General features: G+C 38.9%; 1 protein-coding gene across 3 annotated transcripts in view; it reads left to right on the top strand.

Moving 5' to 3' along the window:
• Positions 1–3,855: 3,855 nt before the first annotated feature.
• ascc3 (activating signal cointegrator 1 complex subunit 3) overlaps positions 3,856–20,826 on the top strand; it is a 251,362-nt gene continuing 234,391 nt past the window's right edge. For all 3 annotated transcript variants that reach the window (XM_023330521.1, XM_023330523.1, XM_023330522.1), the window contains exons 1-4: positions 3,856–3,937; positions 4,532–4,669; positions 11,640–11,790; positions 15,287–15,864. In XM_023330521.1, coding sequence (XP_023186289.1) covers positions 4,580–4,669; positions 11,640–11,790; positions 15,287–15,864 — 819 coding nt within the window. In that variant the 5' untranslated portion in view covers positions 3,856–3,937; positions 4,532–4,579. The remainder of the gene's footprint in view (positions 3,938–4,531; positions 4,670–11,639; positions 11,791–15,286; positions 15,865–20,826) is intronic.

Raw genomic sequence — 20,826 nt, 5'->3', positions numbered from 1 at the left:
TTGCGTACTTTTACTCCGATACATTTTCAATGTGTGGTTTAGTTACTCGTTACAAAAAAGCGAGAGAGAGAAACGCAAGTGTTTTGACCCCACCTACTGATTAGCAAGTAGCAAGCAGGCTACCGAACAAAGTCGGTAGCCTACTTAGCTGGGCTTGTTCATCACCACCAATAGGATACACCTGTTTCGCTTCTCCCATTAAACACAAAGCAAGTCTCGCAATCAGCAGCGGTCACATGGAGGAGGAGACAGAGACCACAACGACTGTAACTACGTCGGACATGGCTCCAGGGGAACCACCAGCTGGTGATGAGAGCCCATGGCCTTATTTAAACACAATATACTCTTTCGTGGGTGTTAAAGATTCGTCGTACCGCATGCAGTTTATGTTGTTCCTGCCCGAAGATGTGGAAATTCTATCTTACAAAAACTCCCCGTCCAGGTAACGTCTTATGAAATGGTTATAATCCTCCTGTTTCAGTAACTATAGCTTGGTCACTAGACACTACTGTATTGTGAAACGTTGACCATAAATGAACTTTGTTTGGCATTGTTTCAGTTCCACACGTGGTGTATTTAGCTTAGGCCTAATGTTGACTGTAGCAGGCTACCTAGACTCCTCTGTTCAAGGGGGGACAGAAGCCATAGCGATAGCAATTTAGACTCAATTTAACGAATATAGGAAAGGCATGCAAGTTCAAAACCAGGTTTACAGATGCCAATAAGCTGCATTTCCCTCCCAATTCTTTTTTTCTTTTGCATAATGACCAGTTGTGTGCACCACCTACTGACTGTAGCATTCACTGATTCACTGATTTGTGAAGTAGAGTAATCGTAACAGATCTTTTTCTTCATGTTGGCCGCATTTTCTGTACTATTTATTTTTCTCATTTTCAGCACTGACCTTACTTGAAGGGAAAACTTGAGGCTTACAAAAACTTTGTATTTTCTGTCCTGGAGGGTATACTAAGAAGCTGGTTCAGTTGTAAAGCAGGTTAAGTTAACCTTGTGCTATAGGTAAAGCACCTAATTTTCTTAACTAAATGATGCCTGCAGGTATATCTATTAGCAGGTTTAATTTTGCCTGCACTTGGTTGGGTACATTATTTTAAGTGTATTTGACAAGTTTACCAAAATATAAAAAATGTCATTCAAACTGCATTTGCTTTGTTTTACTTTTTACTTGTACTTTTCATTACATTACTTGAGTACATCCATTTTTACAGTAATTTCCATACTTAAGTACAAGAAGTTTCAGATACTTTAAGACTTTAACTCAAGTAACATTTCAGTCAGTGACTTGGACTTTTACCAAAGTTATATTTTGGAGAGGTACTTATACTTTTACTTGACTCTGAGATTTCAGTACTTTATACAACACTGTTTAAAATACTGTTGTTAGTTTACAAATCACTGAACAGCTTAGCACCACAATACATTAAAGATCTGCTGTTGTATCAATCTTCCAGACCTCTCAGGTCTTCTGGTTCTGGTCTGCTCTGCATCCCCAGAACCAGAACCAAACGAGAAGAAGCAGCATTCAGCATCTATGCACCACAAATGTGGAACAAACTTCCAGAAAACTGTAAAACAGCTGAAACACTGACTTCTTTTAAATCTCAACTAAAAACCCACCTGTTTAGAATTGTATTTGAAATTAAATCAATTACAAATTTATTGATGGATCTTGACTTAATGACGTGTTTTGATTGTTGATTCTATGTTGCATTGTGTTTCTGTGTTTGTAATGATGTAAAGCACTTTGAAATGCCTTGCTGCTGAAATGTGCTATACAAATAAAATTTGGTTGATTGATTGAATGTTTCATTGATTATCCTTCCAAAGCAACTCTAAACAGGTGGGTTTTTAATCTAGATTTAAAAGAGCTCAGTGTTTTGGCTGTTTTGTAGATTTCTGGGAGTTTGTTCCAGATTTGTGGTGCATAAAAACTGAATGCTGCTTCTCCATGTTTGATTCACAGGATGCGGAGCAGACTAGGGTGCAAAGCAGACCAGAACCAGAAGAACTGCTGAACTCTTAACTGGATTGCACTCAAAAACTGGTCTCCACTTCATACCTTGCACATGTACATAACTAAATAACTTCTATTTTACTGTCATTCCTGCACTTTATATTTTATATTTATATTTATATTCCGGAGTAACCTCATAACATTGGAACCTCAAAACATTGTTCTGAGCCGTATGCAACGAAATTTCATTCTGTATACACCCTGTGCATGCAAAATGATAATAAAGTCAGTCTAAGTCTATGTCTAAGACCTGAGAGGTCTGGAAGGTTGATACAACAGCAGCAGATCTTTAATGTATTGTGGTGCTAAGCCGTTCAGTGATTTATAAACTAACAAAAATATCTTAACTACTGTGCGTTCTTAACATTCTGTTTACTCCCCTTGTCCTACGGGTCAAAAATGACCCACCCTAATAAAAGTCCCAAAATGAAGCAGTTTACTTGAATTAGAAATCCAAAGTCTATTTTGCATGATGAAACAAGCTGTTATTTATCAATTCAACTTAATTTATTTAATTTTTATCATGTATTTTTTTGTTACACAATACAAAAAGACGTTCAACAGTATTATACTTTTCTTTTTACGACAAACCAACTGTCATAAGTTTTCTTTTACATAGTAAAAGTTTATTATTGTTATTATATAAATGTGAAGTAATTACTGCTGAATTAACTATATTGAAAGGGAAAAAACATCAAGAATCTGTAACTTTTTGTTAACAGTTCATTCTTTTATACTATTTAGGATGTCAATTATGAAAATACTTCTCTCATACAACATCCTTCAACATGAAATGTTGAAGATGTTCAACATAAGATGTTGATCATAAGATGTTCAAAATCTTATGTTTAACATCCGGCAAAATTATTTCTCAGGATGTTAAATAATTTTGCAGGATTCATGTTCATCTTGCAAATCAAGATGTTCAAAGATTTTGAACATCTTGACCATAAGTTGTTCAAAATCTTATGATTAACGTCCTGCAAAATTATATAAGATGTTCAACATCTTGTGTAAGACAGTATGTGTGAACATACGACTTACAACATGTTGGACAGTGAAACATTTACTCACAGCTTCAGCGAGGAATCAACTAGGGGTACTTTGATTTAGGGCACCTTTACATCCTCTATACTGAATTTGTTTTTATTATGTCTGAGATTGTTTTTTGATGTGTTTGGGAGCTTGTGTGATGTGAGGGGTTAGCTGCAGGTGCAGATGCAAGTTCAATTCATACATCAATCCAGTTTATTTAATGTGTGTGTATGCTTGCATATGCGGGTATGTAGGTGAGTGTGTATGTATTAGAGAAAGTTTGTGTGTGACCTTTGGGTGTGTAGGTGTGTGTGTATGTATTAGAGACAGTTTCTGTGTGACCTTTGAACTTTTTTCTGCTGTTTAAATGGTTTTATAATTCACGGGTCAGAAATTACCCACAAGACAATCTTTGTACGCTAGTGGTGTACAGCCCAAATGGAAACATAAACAAAAATAAAGTATCACTTTTTCTAATGATGGGGTCAATTTAGAAAAAGTCATAAAATTTCAAGTTGAAAACAGATAGTTTAAGGTATTTTTTCTACAGCTAAACATGCCAGTGGGTCACTTTTGACCCGCAAGACAACACAAGGTTTAAAGTCTATTCTGTGAGCTACAGGGAGCCAGTGGAAAGAAAAAAAACAGGGTAAATATCCAATCCATCCTTGTGAGATGACGCTACAACGTCACTGGTATGGGAAATGTAGTTCTTTAAAGACAATTTCTTACACTTCCGTAAAGTTAAACAGACGTTAAACTACAATACCCACCTTTCTGTGCGCACAGCTACTTCTGTTGACCGCAGCCTGTAGGCTACTAATATAGACCGGCTGTCTCTGACATAAGTTTCAAACAACGCTTTAAGAGGTAATACAGAAATATGTGCCTTAGTAACGATGTGGTCAGAGTTAAAAATCCTTCGACTCCTCGCAGCTTGTTATATGTACGCTGTTTAAGCTGCCGCTGCTAAAGAAATTGCTCAGCTGTCGGATAAGGACTAGCTAGCAGCGGTAACAGCTCACATGCTGCACGATACCGGGTTGTTACAGAACGGTGACATCTAAACAGAATTATCAGACAATAAAACGCGAAAACAGGTGGCTTTAAAGTTGACTGATAAAGTTAGAACGGTTTAGACGTGGAACAAGCAACACTGACTCTTTATTCTGTAGGATTTTGAATTCAGGAAATTCAGTTTTATCTGGAAGGGTTTTCCAGAACTTGCGTCACTCAACATGTCTGTTTATTTCAACACTGTGGGATAGCTGGACATCCTGGTGTCCGGGGAACACTGAGCGAGGACAGTTTCTAATAACTATCCTCGCTGTATTAGTTGTCTAATACAACTCTTCTAATGAAGCAGTTGCATTAGACCTTTGTTGCGCTTGTTGAATAGATAAAGTTTGTGCTTTCAAGCATACTACCATGTGAACTTATTTCTGTGTGCATTTTCTGCGTTAGTCTTAGGAAGAACCAGTCCAGCTGCGGTGACGATAGACACAGGGACCGATGTCTCCTCCGCGTCTTACAGGTGCTCTTCGTTCTTTCTCTAATGTCAGCAAGAGGGAGGATCCCACGGAGCAGCTGTATGACCTGAAGGTGAGGCCAAATAAGCAAATTATATCTCTCCCTCATAATGAATAAGTATTTAATCTTGTCTAAAGTACAATTAAATATTACTCAAGAACTTTTAATTCTTCAAACATCGTTTGCTTAGAAAAGCCAGATAGTGCCTTAACTTGACATTTTGTTGCATGGAATTTCTGGGGATAACATTCAATAAAATAATTTGGCAAAAGACAAGGTATTTGGAATATACTTAAAGGTTATCAATTACCATGATTGGACACTAAAAATCTGTTTTTTATCATTTCTCTTAACTTTTAACCTTGACATAAGTACATCTGTCTGATGTCTCGGGGAAAAGAGAACTTGTGAGCAAACAAATCACTAAAGTTCTAAACACTCCAGTGTTGAATAGATTTGAAAATAAAAAAACAAAAATGATACCCAGCATCAGTGTGAGTTAGGATCACTGATTTAAGGTTAAATGAAGTGTGATATGTTGTAGTTTTGTTTGATTTAATGTGACAAGGCAATGAGGGAATTTGTGCTATGTCGCTGAGAAGATCAAGTTAAACAACTGCCTTTCACAAACAAGTCATGTCTACTGATTTTAGAGCATTTTTATAAAACTCAAATTGCCTTAAAAACACTGAGACTTAAGGATGTGAAAACCTTCCAGGCTGCAGATGTGATCAACATTCATTCAGTAATTCTGCAAGAATTTACAACAGTTCATTCTTTTATGCTTTTATTCTTTTCAGATTCTATATATGAACAACAAGGACATTTTCTTTTAGAAGTTATTGATATTTAATTTTCCCTTGGCATCAATAAAGTATTTTTGAATTTAAATTTGATTTGTATTTTAATAAACTTTTGAACCTTTTGATAATAATAGGTCCAGGATCACTTAAAAATGCCCACTGAAATGACACTGAGTCAATTCATATTTTGTTTCATAGTCGATGAGACATAGAGGCATTATTAAAAATAATTTTAAAAATGTAGAAAAGATATTGACAGCATTGTTGTAAGTAACTGTAGTCTGGGGATCTCTAGAAGGAAAGCTGAGTGCAGATGTAAAGCATCTGCACTCAGCATGTTACTGATTTAAGTGTGTAATGATTTAAGTGTGTAATAAGGTCCTGAGGACCTAAGTCCCCTCTGTATAACAGCTCAAAGCTTCATAAAACCTTAGACCGGCCCTGTATGATGAACTAAATCAGCTGCACTACGCATATCTAGCTGGATATAAAGGGACAAGTATATTTATGTGGCTTTACTCTTCCATTTCATGTATGTTGAGTTTTTGATAAGCGGCATAGAGACTGGATTGGTTGACCAAGCTTTATGGAGGCCGCACGGAAATCTGGCTGACTAAGTGGACAAAGCGTTTGATATGGTTAGATGGATCATGTAACCGGAATAATAATATTTAAAAATAATATAAAACCAGCATGATGCGTGACTACAAGGTGAGCGAGAAAGCTCCTCGCAGAACCTGCTTGATGAGCAGGCACATTCAAAAGGGGGTGGAGGTGCTTGAGCCCCTGCCCCTTTTATCCTTGATGCCCCTAGAGCCCTTTTTGAGTTTTTCTCTTTATTTTTTTTTTTTCAATTTTTTTATTTATGTATTTTTCATCTGTGTGTCAGGATGCCTGCTTGTGCCTCTCGAGAATAATATTTAGTTACATATAACAATTTAGCAAAAATAAATTTGTCTTGCTGTCCTCGGTCTAATAATGACTGAGGATTCTCACAGCCTCCATGTTGTTCAGACACTGAGCCCTTGGTGAGGAGGAGGGCGGCGGGACTGTGCCCTCTAACTATCAAATTATGGTCAAGAATATTTTTTTTCTACATACACTTGCAGGGTTTCCCCCAGTGTATTACTACAAGCCTGGTGGGTCACCAGGCTTTACTTGTGCCAGGCTAAGCATTGCTTATCTTTTCAAGTTATTTTAAAAAATGTTTGTATTTTTTAAGATTTTATAGGTGGTTTTCAGGTATTAATTTTCCAATCTTTCAATAACATAATTATCAAGTGATATTTTAAAATTTCCTGTTAAGTTTAAATAATATTTAACTCAAAAACACGATGAGCCGCTTTGTGAATGACTGCCCGAGCATCCAACCAGCTGGTTTAGCAAGTTTTCTGGGGGAAACCTCACACTTATCTGTGAATAAGAACGTAGGTCTGATATTGAATTGAGCAACGATTTTAGATCGGGCATATTCAACACACCTCACACTGCAGGACTTTGTAAGATTGTCGTAAAGGGAAAATCGGGGCAAAAAAAGAAAAGAAAAGGCTTTAGTGGGGACACCAACATGCAGAAGCATTATCTGACAGTTCTTTCCTTCCCGCTTGACCCTGTCCCCCACCCGGGCCGCAGCAAAATTGCCAAGTCCTGACTGGTCTGTGGTAATAAAAAGGTTGGGGACCACTGTCCTACACTTCTCTTTTCAACTCATCCAGTCTGGCATTTGTAGTGTCCATAATGATTTTAACAAAGCCTTTGAAATTGTCCTGTTGTTGTTGAAGCAACTCCATGTACATTTCCTTCTGCTGGCTCAGTAACTATTTAACTTGTATGAGCGATACAAATTCCTCATTCGGTTCCTCAGTATGTACATTCCTCAGTTTTTCTCAAAGTGATGATAAAAGTAGAATACTTTTCTCAGTTGAAACGTGATGGCGGTGTTCTTGCTGAGTTGATTCCACTTCCGGTAGTGTTTCCCTCCAAAACGTACATGATGATTATCTGGCGAACTTACCTAGTTCCTCATCTTCCATCTTTTTGTAAAAGTCTGTTTTGTCATGTAATTGTGACTAGTCGACTAGCTACCTAAAGAGTCATTGCAGAGTAAAGAATCGATGTGTCAACTAGTTGGTGTAACCCAGAATTAATGCATGTAATTCTTCCTGTATTTATAGACCCATGGGTTTTTTAAAACCAGGTGTCTCTTTCCTAGTTTATTTCTCTGCGACTTTGCTTGACACTTTAAATGGAATTTGGGGCAATATGCAGAACTTTATTTTACCTGGCTCAGCTCTCATTAAATCTGCTCAGCAGAAAATGTGCTTCTCCAGGGAAAAGATGACTGGAGTCACTCAGAGATTATCTCCCAGTTTGTGCTAAAATGCTTAGTTTTAGAAGGTATTCAGATACTGATTGTAGTTGAGTCAGTGTGTTAATGCTTTTCCTGGCCTATGAGCCCTGAACTGTCAGACTTGCTTAGATTTAATACCTTATTACACTAATGAGATACTGTTTAAAAATACATAACAAAATGTTAGGCTCATTAACACTGGCTTCTGCAGAACTGCTGTGGATGAATGCGAGTTGTAATTTAAAATGTGAAAATAAAACCTTTTTGGCTTTTCTTAAACTATGTTGGAAATATTAGCGTTTAAAAGAAACTGGTATGAAAAATGATTTTTTTTTACAACTTTTGTTTTTTCTTCTAAATTTTGTTTTGTTTTTACAGATAAAGACCAGAGACTAATCATTTCCCCACAATTAGATATCAATAGAAAATGTGCATACTACATGAGGAAATAGATTGGGCTCTAGAGACCCTCTGTCTAATAGTGAGTCTTACTCCTTTCTGTGGCTTTGATAACTTAAGTGTGATGCTTTATGTCGCCATCTACCAGACTTTATCTGGTTTATGCTAAACATGTACTCTGTTCTGGTGTTAAAAAAATTATATTTTAGACTAGGGCTGAAACGATTCCTCGAATTATTCGAGTACCTCGATTATTAAATTCCTCAAGGAAAATTTATCTGCCTTGAAGCAAATTATGTTTTATTATTTAGTGCACAGTTTTCCGGTTGGCTCATTATTTGCGTTGCGCAGCGCTCTCACTTCTGCCTAAGAGTTTTTGACGAAAGCTAAGTGTTAGCTTAGCTTTCGTCAAATTTTAAAGTTTGGTCTGGGAGGATTTTATTCATTTATTGAGGGTGTCCAGGTTTTTTTTTTTTTGGGACCAATAAGCATCCTTAAAATGACTGGCGCGATACCTGGCTTATGGCACCGTTTTTCCTCCCGGAGCTGGCTTGGAAGAGCGCGGCTGGTGAGTGAACATACTGAACACTGTGGGCGACTGTGCTTTAGATGCGTAGCTTTATGGTTGAACTGGAAAATTTATTTCATATCATCTCAGTCTCAACAAATGGGTGGCGGAGTGCATCTTGGTGGTAAATAGCTGGTAGATGAGCTTCTGTATGTGAGGAACAAAGCTGTTAAATCTTGTCTCTAACACGGACACAAAAGCTATAAATGTCTGGGGAAGGTGAGAGTTCGTCTATTAAATTGACTGAAGATGAATACATAAACTTAAAGGAGAATAGACATTTCTTATAAGCAGATTTCTGAGCCTGACTCTTTATTATTAATTTAAATATAACTTCAAATTTTCTATAACTTCAGGTTAACTTAGAAAATGAGCTATTATTGTTAGTTATTTTTCTAAACTACAAAGAAAGTAATTGTTAGGGAGCTCAAATATAAAAAATTGGACTATCTGTCCAATAGAAATTGGACTCGCCAGATAATCATCACGTTGATATCCGATAGTAACACTGCTGTTTCGTTGGATTTATCAATGTTTTATCTGAAAATTTTTTTATACGATTACTTGATTAATTGTCAGAATTATTGATAGAATACTTGATTATTAAAATATGTGTTTACAACAGCCCTATTTTTAGACTCATCTGTCCAAAGAAAATTGGACAGAAAGTACCAGGATTTTCAGTGGTTGATTAGCAAATTGATACAGTTTCTCTAATTGTAACGATGGTCTGACAGAGTTGGTGTGTTGGTCACCGAAACACTGAATTTCGCTGCACATTTACATTTGTTTATTTAAATTTTTCAATGACCTGTGAAATACGATACCATTGAACCTTGTTATCGAGTTGTCCTGGTGTTGACAATTGGTAGCAAACTAATATTCTGTTGAGAATAAAACATCGGCTTGTGAAATTGGAATGTCATTACATTGTACTGATATTCTTTAAAAAAAAAACCCAAATATCCTAAGTCTTATGGATATAGGATAAGCACTAAAAATAGTGCTTTCTGTTTTTAACGTGAGATTTTGATCAAGATAAAGTCACAGTAAATGGGATTAAGTTTTGTCTTGCATGAGCCCTCATCTTACATGGGTCACCGATTGCAGCTTTCCTCACAGATCATAGAATGTCAATCTATAAAAAGTTTGACCTGCCAATATTGATTTTAGCCAGTGCCATTTTTTTATTGAAATGTTGCTAAATATAGGAAGAAAGTCTCTGAGTTGGTAACAGTGGGGTTACTATTGATAACTACAAGCTTGCAGACATGACCTGGTAGGCCGGTCTATCAGTCAAACCTCTCATTGCAGAGCAGAAGAAGACAGTGGCTGATTTTTAGACCTTTGCTGATGTAGAAAAAATCAGAGGGTGAGATTGGCTTCATGTAAATATTGGCCGATCACCGATCTCCCAAAATTGAGGAAATCGGCACGAATTTGGCTCAATTTTGTGTTGGTAGTAAAAATATTGTAGAGGTAGTAAAAACTAGTAAATTCAACTCTGGGATTCCTTTATAAACCCTGTAAATAAACCTACCATTCATCCAAGAATTTTTTTTTTTAATTTTTAGGTCCTCCAGCCATTTTTAGAACAATGGTTTAGTCCATTGCGTAGCAGGAGCAACAGCAGCGCTGCTTGCGGATTTACGCTTTGTGCGGATTTACAGCAGCCAGAAATAATGGGGATCCGAAGGCATGTGGAAAAAGCAGAGGTAGCAGTTTGATCATCTCGGTTAACAAAAATTGGTGTAACCCTGGCCATGTCACAAGTAAGGCAAAGTTGTGTTGCCCTTATCTGGAGCTGTTGGCTGTCAGCCTGTGTCCCTACTATCTTCCCCGGGAGTTCAGTCATGTGATCTCCATCTGTTTTTACATCCCTCTGAGACAGCCACCTGCTGTCTGTCAAAGGATACAACGTGTCACAGCACAACTTCAGTTGCAACATCCTGAAGCCCTCTTAATAATATCTGGAGATTTTAATCATGTCACCCTGGATTCCATTCTGGCTGCTTTTCACCATGGTTGTCAATTGTCCCACCAGGAAAAACAGGGCAATTGATTTACTGTGCACCAATGTAAAAGATGCATGTAAGGCTGTTGCCCTTCCCCCACTGGGCAAGTCAGCCCACAACCTGGTGTACATACAGCCAAGTACACCCCAGTGGTCCAAAGGCAGGGTGTCTCCACTCGCTCCATCAGAAGATGGCCTGCTGAAGCAAAGGAGGCCCTGCGAAACTGTTTCAACATCACAAACTGGGGGAACTCCTGGTGAAGATCTAGAGGGGATGAATCACTGTTTCATAAATTATCTTAATTTCTGTGTAGAAGTGGTGGCCCAGAATAACTTTTTAAATAGATTTAGCCATTGTGCTACACTCACCACCATCACTACATCTACTCTGCCCCAGTTCTCTCCTCTAGTACATAATCCTCCTTGCCAGCAGATGCAGTCATTCCACTGTTATGGCCCCCTCGCCTCACCTCTATTCCCCACCAGCCCCCTGACCCAATCTCCTCCTCCAAGGCAGCTTGGTACTCCCTCTCCTTTCTTTTTTACACCGCTAGTCCGTAGCTCTTAATTTATTTTTAGCTCAAGTTAAGTTTATTTATCCAACATTGTCATTTATACTTTTTTTTTCCAATTTAAAAAAAATCCCCTTAAGTTGAATGATCTGCACCTCAACAGTACCATGTCAAATTTCTTGTATGTAAAAATACTTGGCCAATAAATTAGATTCTGATTATGTTTATGTTGGCAAAATACACAGACTTTTGTAGAGTATTCATATTTTTGGACTTCATATACTAGAGTTTTCCAGCTATATGTTGTAAGTGAAGTGCTGGTTATTTGGGACTCTTGCAGTTTGATGAATATTGTTCTCTTTATTTGGAGTGTAATTATTTTCTCTTTTGTTCCAGGCCAAGCGTGTGAAGAGACAAGAGCTGTTTGCCAGAGAAGGCCTGACATGGCAGAAGATTGTCCATTTTTGTTCTGAGCATCAGGATAAAGCTAAGCGGCAAGCTGCCAGTCAGGAACTGAAGAGCCTGATTCAGGCAGCTAAACAGATTGGTAACTAACTCCTTGCTCTCAAATCCATTGCCAGTTTGATTTTCTGTTTTTGTATTTTTTACTCCAGAATTTTGGGTTTCAACTTCTTCTGTTTAACTACTACACTTTTTCACTACCCTGATTATGTGCCAAGTTTGTGCTTACTTACCACCAACTTTTTTTTTGTTGACACTGCTTCAAACAGTCTGGTGAAAAAATTGTGCCATCACAGTAGGGCTGAAACGATTCCTCAAGTGATTCGAGTACCTCGATTATTAAAATTCTTCGAGGAAAATTTATCTTCCTCGAAGCTTTGTTAAGTTGTATTTTATTATTTACTGCACCGTGTTCCGGCCAGGTTATTACTTGCGTTGCGCAGCGCTCTCACTTCCGCCTAAGTTGTTGACAAAAACTAAGTGTTAGCAGCATAACGTCCACTTTTCAAGTTCGGCCGTGGGGATTTTATTGATCGGTGATAATGTCTGGGTCTTTGTCGTTTTTCGGGGAACCAATAAGCATCCTTAAAATGACTGGCGCGATGCCTGGAGTACGGCAGCTTTTCTCCTCCCTGAGCTGCTGCCTGGTGGCCGGTGTTCAGAGCGAACGGCGGGGAAGGGCGCTGAAGATGTATTTATACAGGTGAGTGGATAGACTGAAGACTGTGGGGGGGCTGCGCCTTAGATGATTAACGTAAATGTAGCTTCACGGACGAACCGGAAAATTTATTTCACATCATCCCAGTCTCAACAATGGGTGGCGGCACGTAGCTGGCAGAGGTTTCTGTGTGTGACGAACAAGGTGTCAAATCCCGTCGCTAACATAAACACAAAAGCTATAAATGTCTGGGCAAGGTAAGAGTTCATCTATTAAATTGACTGAAGATGAATACATAAAAAAAAAAAAGCTGGAGCATAGACATTTTTTACAAGCATATTTGTGAGCCTGCCTCTTTATTATTAAATTGAATATAATTTCAGATTTTTGTATAACATTTTGTCAGGTTAACTTATAAAGTGAGCTATTATTGTTACAGGTACATTTTCTAAACTAAAGAGAAGTAATTGTTAGGGAAGCTCAACTGTGAATAATTGGACTGATGTTGATATGCGATAGTAATACTGCTGTTCTGTTAGATTTACCAATGTTTTACTTCATCTTTTTTTATCCGATTACTCAATTAATCATAAGAATAATCAATAGATTACTCGATTACTAAAATATTTGTTTACAACAGCCCTACATCACAGTAGGGCTTATTAATATATCGCACATTTGATATTCCAATATCACAATTGCACAGAACTACCTGAACCATTGTAAGTATTCACGGCTTCAAGTTTGCTCTGTCAATAATATCCTTGGTATTATCTGTTTAATGCAGCGTAAAAATATTTACAAAGTCGTGATGTGGTCCAATCATTAAGCAACTACAGCTAAGTTGTTTCAGTGGCAAAGCAGCAGACGCCAACCAGAGGTGACTGAGACAGTTTACCTCATGCCAATCCATCTGTGATTAATATATTATAACTACATCTGGTTATTTTAACTAACCAGCTGTAGTTAGTTAAAATAACTAACTGCATCACAGTGAGAGTGATGGCATTATTAGCTGCTAATGCTAACTTTCACTCCTGCAGGTGCCATTGCTATGAGTCATTTAGTCATGTCCACAAAACCAGAATGTTCCAATTCGGAATGAGCAGTAATCTGTCACAAAGATGGTTTTAGCCCCCTTATTTCTTACCCGAGTTCTATAAAATGTGGCTTAAACTAAAGCTGCGCAAATTGCTGATATTTTGATTTTAAATTGACCAATATAAAAGAGAAATTTGCTTAGTCCTTTCTTGCATTTTGACAGAAACCAAACTGTTTATAGAATTATATCCAGGGAGAATACATATTTTGCAAATAGTATTTCTTCTTTATGACTTAGTCAGCTTTACTCTACATGCAGACCCATTGTCATGGCAACCGGCACATCACCTCCGCTGACCCACAGGGCTCAAAAAAAAAAAAAAGAGTGACATATTGACCAGAATGCCCTCCTGCTTTTGGAACAGTCTCTTCTCCAAAAGCACAGTGTCGGAGTTCATTTCAACCGAACCGAGTCCCAGGTTTTACATGGATCAGGGTTTGGTTCTTTGGTCCGTGTTAGAGTTTGATTGTGCATTCAAACCTCCTTAAACCAACTGGACTTTCTAGGCAAATGAACAGAGTTCCACTTTAGTGTCTTAAAATACTAACGTTTTAAGATACAGATATTGAACTGTAACACATGTTTGAGACTGTTAGTGGTTTCAGCATAGATAAATTGAAAAATAAAAAATTTAAGATTTTAATCTGATTACTGGATTTGAAATAGTAATGTGTGAGATTACTCATTACTACCAATAAAGCCTGGCGGCCCGCCAGCTAGAACAGCTACAAACTTCTACAGTACAGCCAACTTTGCCAAAAATGAAATAATAAACCATATAATACTCACCTGCTGTTTATTTCTTTATAGGCAAAATCCATCCTCCTCTCGTTATGCAGGAAAACTTCAATGAACTTCACAAGTTCCTGGAGCTGATCTATTCAATTCAGTTCCATTAACAAGTCATTTTCTATGGCCTGTTTTTGATTTATTCTTGGCAAATTCCAGCCATATAATCTACAGTCTAAAGGTATAGGTGGTATCGCTCACAACTGAGATCAGATGTCCAGATCCTTAAGAAAAAGTTTGTCTTGAAAATAGATTTTAAATTCTTAATAAGATCAAATCAGTTTCTCAGTCTCTGTCAGCCATTGTATGACAAATAAAAATAACTTCACACATATTAATATGAGCAGTGCAGGCTGCTGATGAGTTCTGCTTTGCTAGCAAAACTTTGAGGTTAGTGATTTGCTCTGACCATCCAATCAGATCACTGTAGGCCTCCAAGCAGGCCTTGAGGTGCGAATCTGTGAGCTGATTGTTTAAAGGTATATTTCCGGTGTTATACTGTTTTGTTAGCAATTGTGAAAGGCCGAAGCAGGTTAGGCTGCCCCTGTCAACACAGATACTGAAATCTGATTGGAAGGAACACAGAATGGGAAACTGGGCAGCCAATAGAGATGTTATAAAAAAGAGAATAGACTATTAAAATTAAATCAGCATTTAACTGAACAAAAATATAAAATAGGTTGTAGATATAGTGATTTTGATAGTGTTTAGGCCGGCTGTGAAGGCCTTAAAGGCCATGACGACTCATATCTGGGTTCTGTTGCACTTTATATTGCCTTGTTGCTGAAAATGTGCTACATAAGTAAATAATTCCCTTTAACTTCAGTCTTACACATTTAGCAAGGGTGTATGTGTATTCAGATATGAATTTTATGTAGGAAAATATAAAATGGGAATGCATGTGTAGGAATGGATAGGAAATTCATAACTTGGTAAAAAGCTAGGTGATCACTAACTATTTACAGTGCTGCTGTGACATGAAACTATTATTTTGTAAAAGTTTGTTTTTTTGTCTTTTTGTCTGTTTAACAGTTGGAACTGAACATGGTCAAGAGGCCATAGAATGTGCTGCTGTCTTTCTGTTTGAGACCTTTCAAAACAAAGACCATGTTGGAACAGAGGAGACCTGTGCCATTAAGCAAATGTTTGGACCATTTCCATCGTCTGCAGTTGAAGCTTCCTGTGCTTGTGTGGCTCGGCTGGTGGCCCCACTTGATGACTCCAAAGTCGAAGATTTCATCAAAACCCAGCGTTCCCGTTACCACCACCAGCGAGGCTCTGCCTTTGGATGCAACGTTAATTTCTCTTATGACTTCTACACACTTGACCCACTGGAAGACCTGCAAGGGTCTGATCTTGGTGATGAGAGAGTGGATGTAGACTTTGTCAACTTTCTCAATAATCAGCAAAGTGGATATAAGTCTGCCAGTGAAGATGATGTGCCCCATAGTGGAACAACTTTAAGCTCTGGGGATGGATCCATCCTTAGAAGAGAAGTGGAAAAATACCTGGAAGGAGGAAATATGATTTCATCTAACCCAGAGGAGCTGTGCACCTCCTTGTTTGAGATGCTAACCTCCCACAGGAGTGATGATGAGCTGCAGAATGAGGTAAGAGAAGTCTAAAAGCGTTTGTGTCTAATTCAGTATTGTCAGATTTTGACAGAAATATTGTCCTTCATGAAGACTTATAAACTAACTGACAGATGCATATTTCTTTAGCCATGTACCATTTCTATTCATTTCAGGTATTTTATTCTCTTAGCTGACTAGGTTGATCTGTATATGTTTCTTTAGCAGTGAGGTGTAGCAAAGATTTTAAATGGACCATCTCACCACAGTTTAGTCTTCCTATAAACATACGAAGAACCACAGGGCTGGTTCCATTTGACCTCAATGCAGCAAATAACATGCTCATATATAAAAGGAAAACAAATATTTAATTTGGGTATTGGTTTATATTAAATGCAAATGCAATTATTAGACTTCCAGTAATTTTGATATGATCCAACAGTTAAATAATAATGTTAAATCGACCATAATTTAAATATAGTCAAAAAATATCAGTCATATTTCAAATTAATCAACTTAAAGTGCCCTTTCAAAATCTGAATAATCAATTATCAAAAATAAAATAAATTAATTGTCAAGTTTTTCAAATACTCCAGCAGAGTGAAAGAGTGGAACAAATAAAGATACTGTGCAATATCAAACTTAAAATTGTAGCTACATTCTGTTCTGACTGATTGAACCTTTTCAACAGAGTGAGGAGTACTTAGCCTCAACGTGTGGCCTGATAGTTATCAATAGCAGAATCCTGGTAGAGTTCCAAACTGGCAGCAGCAGACATTCTGGCAAGAATGCCCCAATGAGTAATTAACCTCACATTTCGGACATAAAACAATGCTGCTCCCAGATGAGAAACTCACCAGGCAATCAAATCCGAAGATTCTAAGAAATGCATTGATTGGTGTTGAAGACGCCGAACACAGCATGCAACAACCACAGTGGAAACAGAGGAGGAAGTCGAACTGCAAGCTGGAGGCGGGGCTTTAAAGAAGTTGAAGAGTGTGGGCCAACCCAGGAAGTGGGCCCACAAAATAAAAGTCACTGAATAAATGTGGGTTACACATTCATGTGTTTATCTCGCACTGATTACTGCAATAGTGTCATTACAAGTCTGCCTAAAAAAAAAATCATTCAGACATCTGAAGCTGATCCAGAACACTGCTGCTCGTGTTCTCTCTAAGACCAGGAAGATGGAGCACATCACACCATTTCTAAAGTTCTTACACTGGCTTCTTGTATCTCAGAGAACGGTAAATAAAATACTGTTGTTAGTTTAGAAATCATTGAACGGCTCAGCACCACAGTATATTTAAGATCTGCTGTTTTTTATATCCTCGACACACTAGGCCGATTTGCCAGAAAACTGCAAATCCCACATCAATGAGTATTACGTTTTCCAAATCCAGATATAGATTTTTCCTATCTTTTGATGTATTTTATGTGTAGAAAGAATGAAAATTGAGGGCGTGAGCAGAAGCTGTTTGTGAAGGAGCAGGATTTTCAAAAAGTTAATAAGGCATACTCTATCAGTAGCCAAATTCCATTATTGTAATCAAATATAAAGATGAATTATAAGCATAATGTGCCTAAAAGGTTGAAAAAGGATTTTATAACAGTAAAAGATATGAGCAAGTTGAAATATACACAAGTAGTTGAAGAGGATCAAAAGATTTTACAAGTTGAATGGCGTTTCTTAATGAAAGTATGTGGACATAGTTAGGTTTACAAAACTGTCAAGTTTTTGCCTAATATTTTTGGTTTTCCATCAATTTCAATGGAGCCAAAAAAATCCTCCCCCTCCCCCCAAAAAGTTGAAAAATATACAAAAGTATAAAGGTTATTTATAGGCCTGTTGCGATAAACGATAAATCAATTAATCATACGATTAGGCCTGTCACGATAGCAAATTTTGCTGAACTAATTGTCTCAAAAATTATTGCGATAAACGATAATATTGTTTGAAGACCTTTTTACACTGAAAATTATGTAATAACGCATGCGATTTCTTGCCAAAGTTAGATACACTTTATTTTCAAAAGAACACTAAACACTGGAACTGGTAAACAAAATAAACAAAACAACCAAAAACAAAAATAAAATGGATTCTCAGTCTCCATTAACAAAAAATGTACTGGAAAAAAAACTAAACATAAAGCCAAAGTGGAAATAAATACTGCATTCAACCAAAAGAGGGCAGATTATGAAGTCTGTATTTTGTGTTGCCCTTCAGTAATAATTAGATTTAAATAGAGAAGATGGGCACATCGACTACCTGATGCAATAGTTCACACTACATGATTTTTTGCTCCTATTTTTCCCCTTACAACAATCTTAAAACGTTGGTCTTTCTAAGATTGTGTGGTGTGTTATGGTAGATCATCGTTGCCAAGCGCGGATTCTCCTCCGTGTTTTCTGAGGGGAAATTACAGAGGGGAATCCCAAACAGCTGACACGGCGCAACCCGAAGTCCAGCGGACATTGGAGATGATATGTGGAAACAATATTAATGTTTATTCAACATGCAAAGAATATAGAAATGACAAGGGGAGGAGTTGGAGCGAAACCGGTAACTTTTCAGCTGTTCTTCATTAACGTGACGTAAATAGGTTCTGATGATTTTCATTCAGTCAGGACTTTACGCTGACACTAGCCACATGCATTGCAGGTAGATTGCAGTAATGCATTGATTAATGCCTGGTTTTAAAATTAGTTCACTGGACTTGTAGCCATTATTTTGTGCCCATTGTTGGACACCACACGGCAAGAACGAACCCGATCAAACTGTTAGACCTAGGATTTTTGTCGGCTAATGTGTGGTCTGTCAGGTTTTGAAAATGGGCCGACAATCGGCTGACAGCTCTAAGATCCTGTCGTGTGCGCTGGGCATTAAACTAAGGAAATGAGGAAGGGAGGAGTCAAGAGATACAGCCGGCATTAGGAGAGCAAGCTGAGTAGTATAAAAGTTGGATGGTGAAAATAGCACAAAGTATGCAGGAGAAGAAGTGCGGCGAAATTTACAGAGCAACCAGGAAAGTGGAACTCAATAGTGTGAATGAATGCCTACAGCATTCACACTAATAAAAATGTGTAGGGGGGTAAAGTGGAGGGACCAATGGTTCCCTGGCCCAACCTGTTCTGGCGAAGCTGCGCAGGTCACTTCCAGTTCAGACTTGTGGGAATAATGTATTTAGTGCCCACAGATTATTTATTTTCATAGCGCATGCTCACTGTGAGCTATTAGTACCCCAGCAACAGTTGCCATGCTGCTGACAATGATGTCATCAGCCTGATTTCAAATGATGTCAGTGCCAAGAGGCCCTTCTAAGGATGCCTCTGTGATGTCATAGTCCATGACATCACCAACTGATCAGTTGAGTCTCCGGTCAGTCAACACAAAATTCATTTGGACACTTTAGCTGATTGAATAAAGATGAGTAACGAAAGTGAAGTTTATGTGAGACCCAAGGTCTCCTTTTGGAACAAAGTAAGAAAGACTTGTTCTAACAGAGTTCATCCTGGGCAAACCACCCCAGATTATCGGAAGAGGAAATTTCTTGGCGAACTTCTTTGGAAAGTAATAGAGAAAGTGGCAGACGGCCCCACGATGCATCTCGTCAGAGAAATCTTTTCTGAACAACACAAAAAACTTTTGGCCTTACTGCTGAGGAAAACAGGGGAAGTAAACGTGGACGTTCTTTCAGATGTAGCAGAGGAACTCAGCGAAAGAATTTTCCAAAGCATTGCGAGGGATGCGTTCCACTTTGCTTCTGGACTTAATTTGATTGCCCTTCTCGACTACCCGGAAGGACATGTATTATTTATTGTGAGAAAATTCAAACGCCACTTGGAGAATCCTGTTCTTTAAAGGAAAATGTTTACATCTACGAAAATAAAGATCAGAAGGACATTTTTTCCGAATGAGGATTTGTATTCTGATGAAAATTGCCTGAGTGAGGCTTACACTCAGGCAGACATGGATCCAGAACAGTTTTTGAAGGACGCAAATGAGATGGGATTTAAACGGGGAACTGAAGCTCAAAGGAGAAATATGGTGGAAAGAATTTTTTGGAGACTGATTTACATATCAAGTTACAGATCTAGCTATGGTGCTTATAAAATGAAGGACACCGACCCTGTCCACAAAAAGCTTGCTCCAAAACTTTGGGAAGCAGTAAAGGACATGATAAAAAGTGAAAACCCGCTAGTCATTTACAAACTCACCGAAAGTTTCAGAAGAACCCTGGCACGTCCAAGGAAAATTCATCTTAAGAAAAATTATCTTAGAAAGGTGTGGAAGTGGATTGAACAGGCTGTCTGCTGTGGAGAGGATTCAGAAGAGAGTCAAGACGTTTTTAAAAATAGACCAAATGTTGAGCCTCGCCCTGCCTCTGACTCGGAACCGGCCTCTGAGTCGGGACCTGCTCCTGGCTCGAGACCTGCCTCTGACTCGGGACCGGCTTCTGACTCGGAACCGGCCTTTGACTCGGAACCGGCCTCTGAGTCGGGCCTGGCCCGTGGCTCGGGACCTGCCTCTTACTCCGGTCCGGCCTCTGAGTCGGGACCGGCCCCTGGCTCGGGACCGGCCTCTGACTCGGGACCGGCCTCTGAGTCCGGTCCAGCCCCTGGCTCGGGGCTGGTCTCTGACTCGGGACCGGCCTTTGACTTGGGTCCGGCCTCTGAGTCGGGACAGGCTCCTGGCTCGGGACCGGCCTCTGAGTCGGGACCTGCTCCTGGCTCGAGATCTGCCCCTGACTCGGGACCGGCTTCTGACTCGGAACCGGCCTTTGACTCGGAACCGGCCTCTGAGTCGGGCCTGGCCCGTGGCTCGGGACCTGCCTCTTACTCCGGTCCGGCCTCTGAGTCGGGACCGGCCCCTGGCTCGGGACCGGCTTCTGACTCGGGGCTGGTCTCTGACTCGGGACCGGCCTCTGACTCGGGACCGGCCTCTGACTCGGGACCGGCCTCTGAGTCCTGTCCGGCCTCTGACTCGGGACCGGCCTCTGA

Source organism: Xiphophorus maculatus, chromosome 3 (assembly GCF_002775205.1).
Source record: "Xiphophorus maculatus strain JP 163 A chromosome 3, X_maculatus-5.0-male, whole genome shotgun sequence".
In the NCBI taxonomy this organism is placed as follows: Eukaryota; Metazoa; Chordata; class Actinopteri; order Cyprinodontiformes; family Poeciliidae; genus Xiphophorus; species Xiphophorus maculatus.
This window is presented reverse-complemented; position numbering and strand designations above follow the sequence as displayed.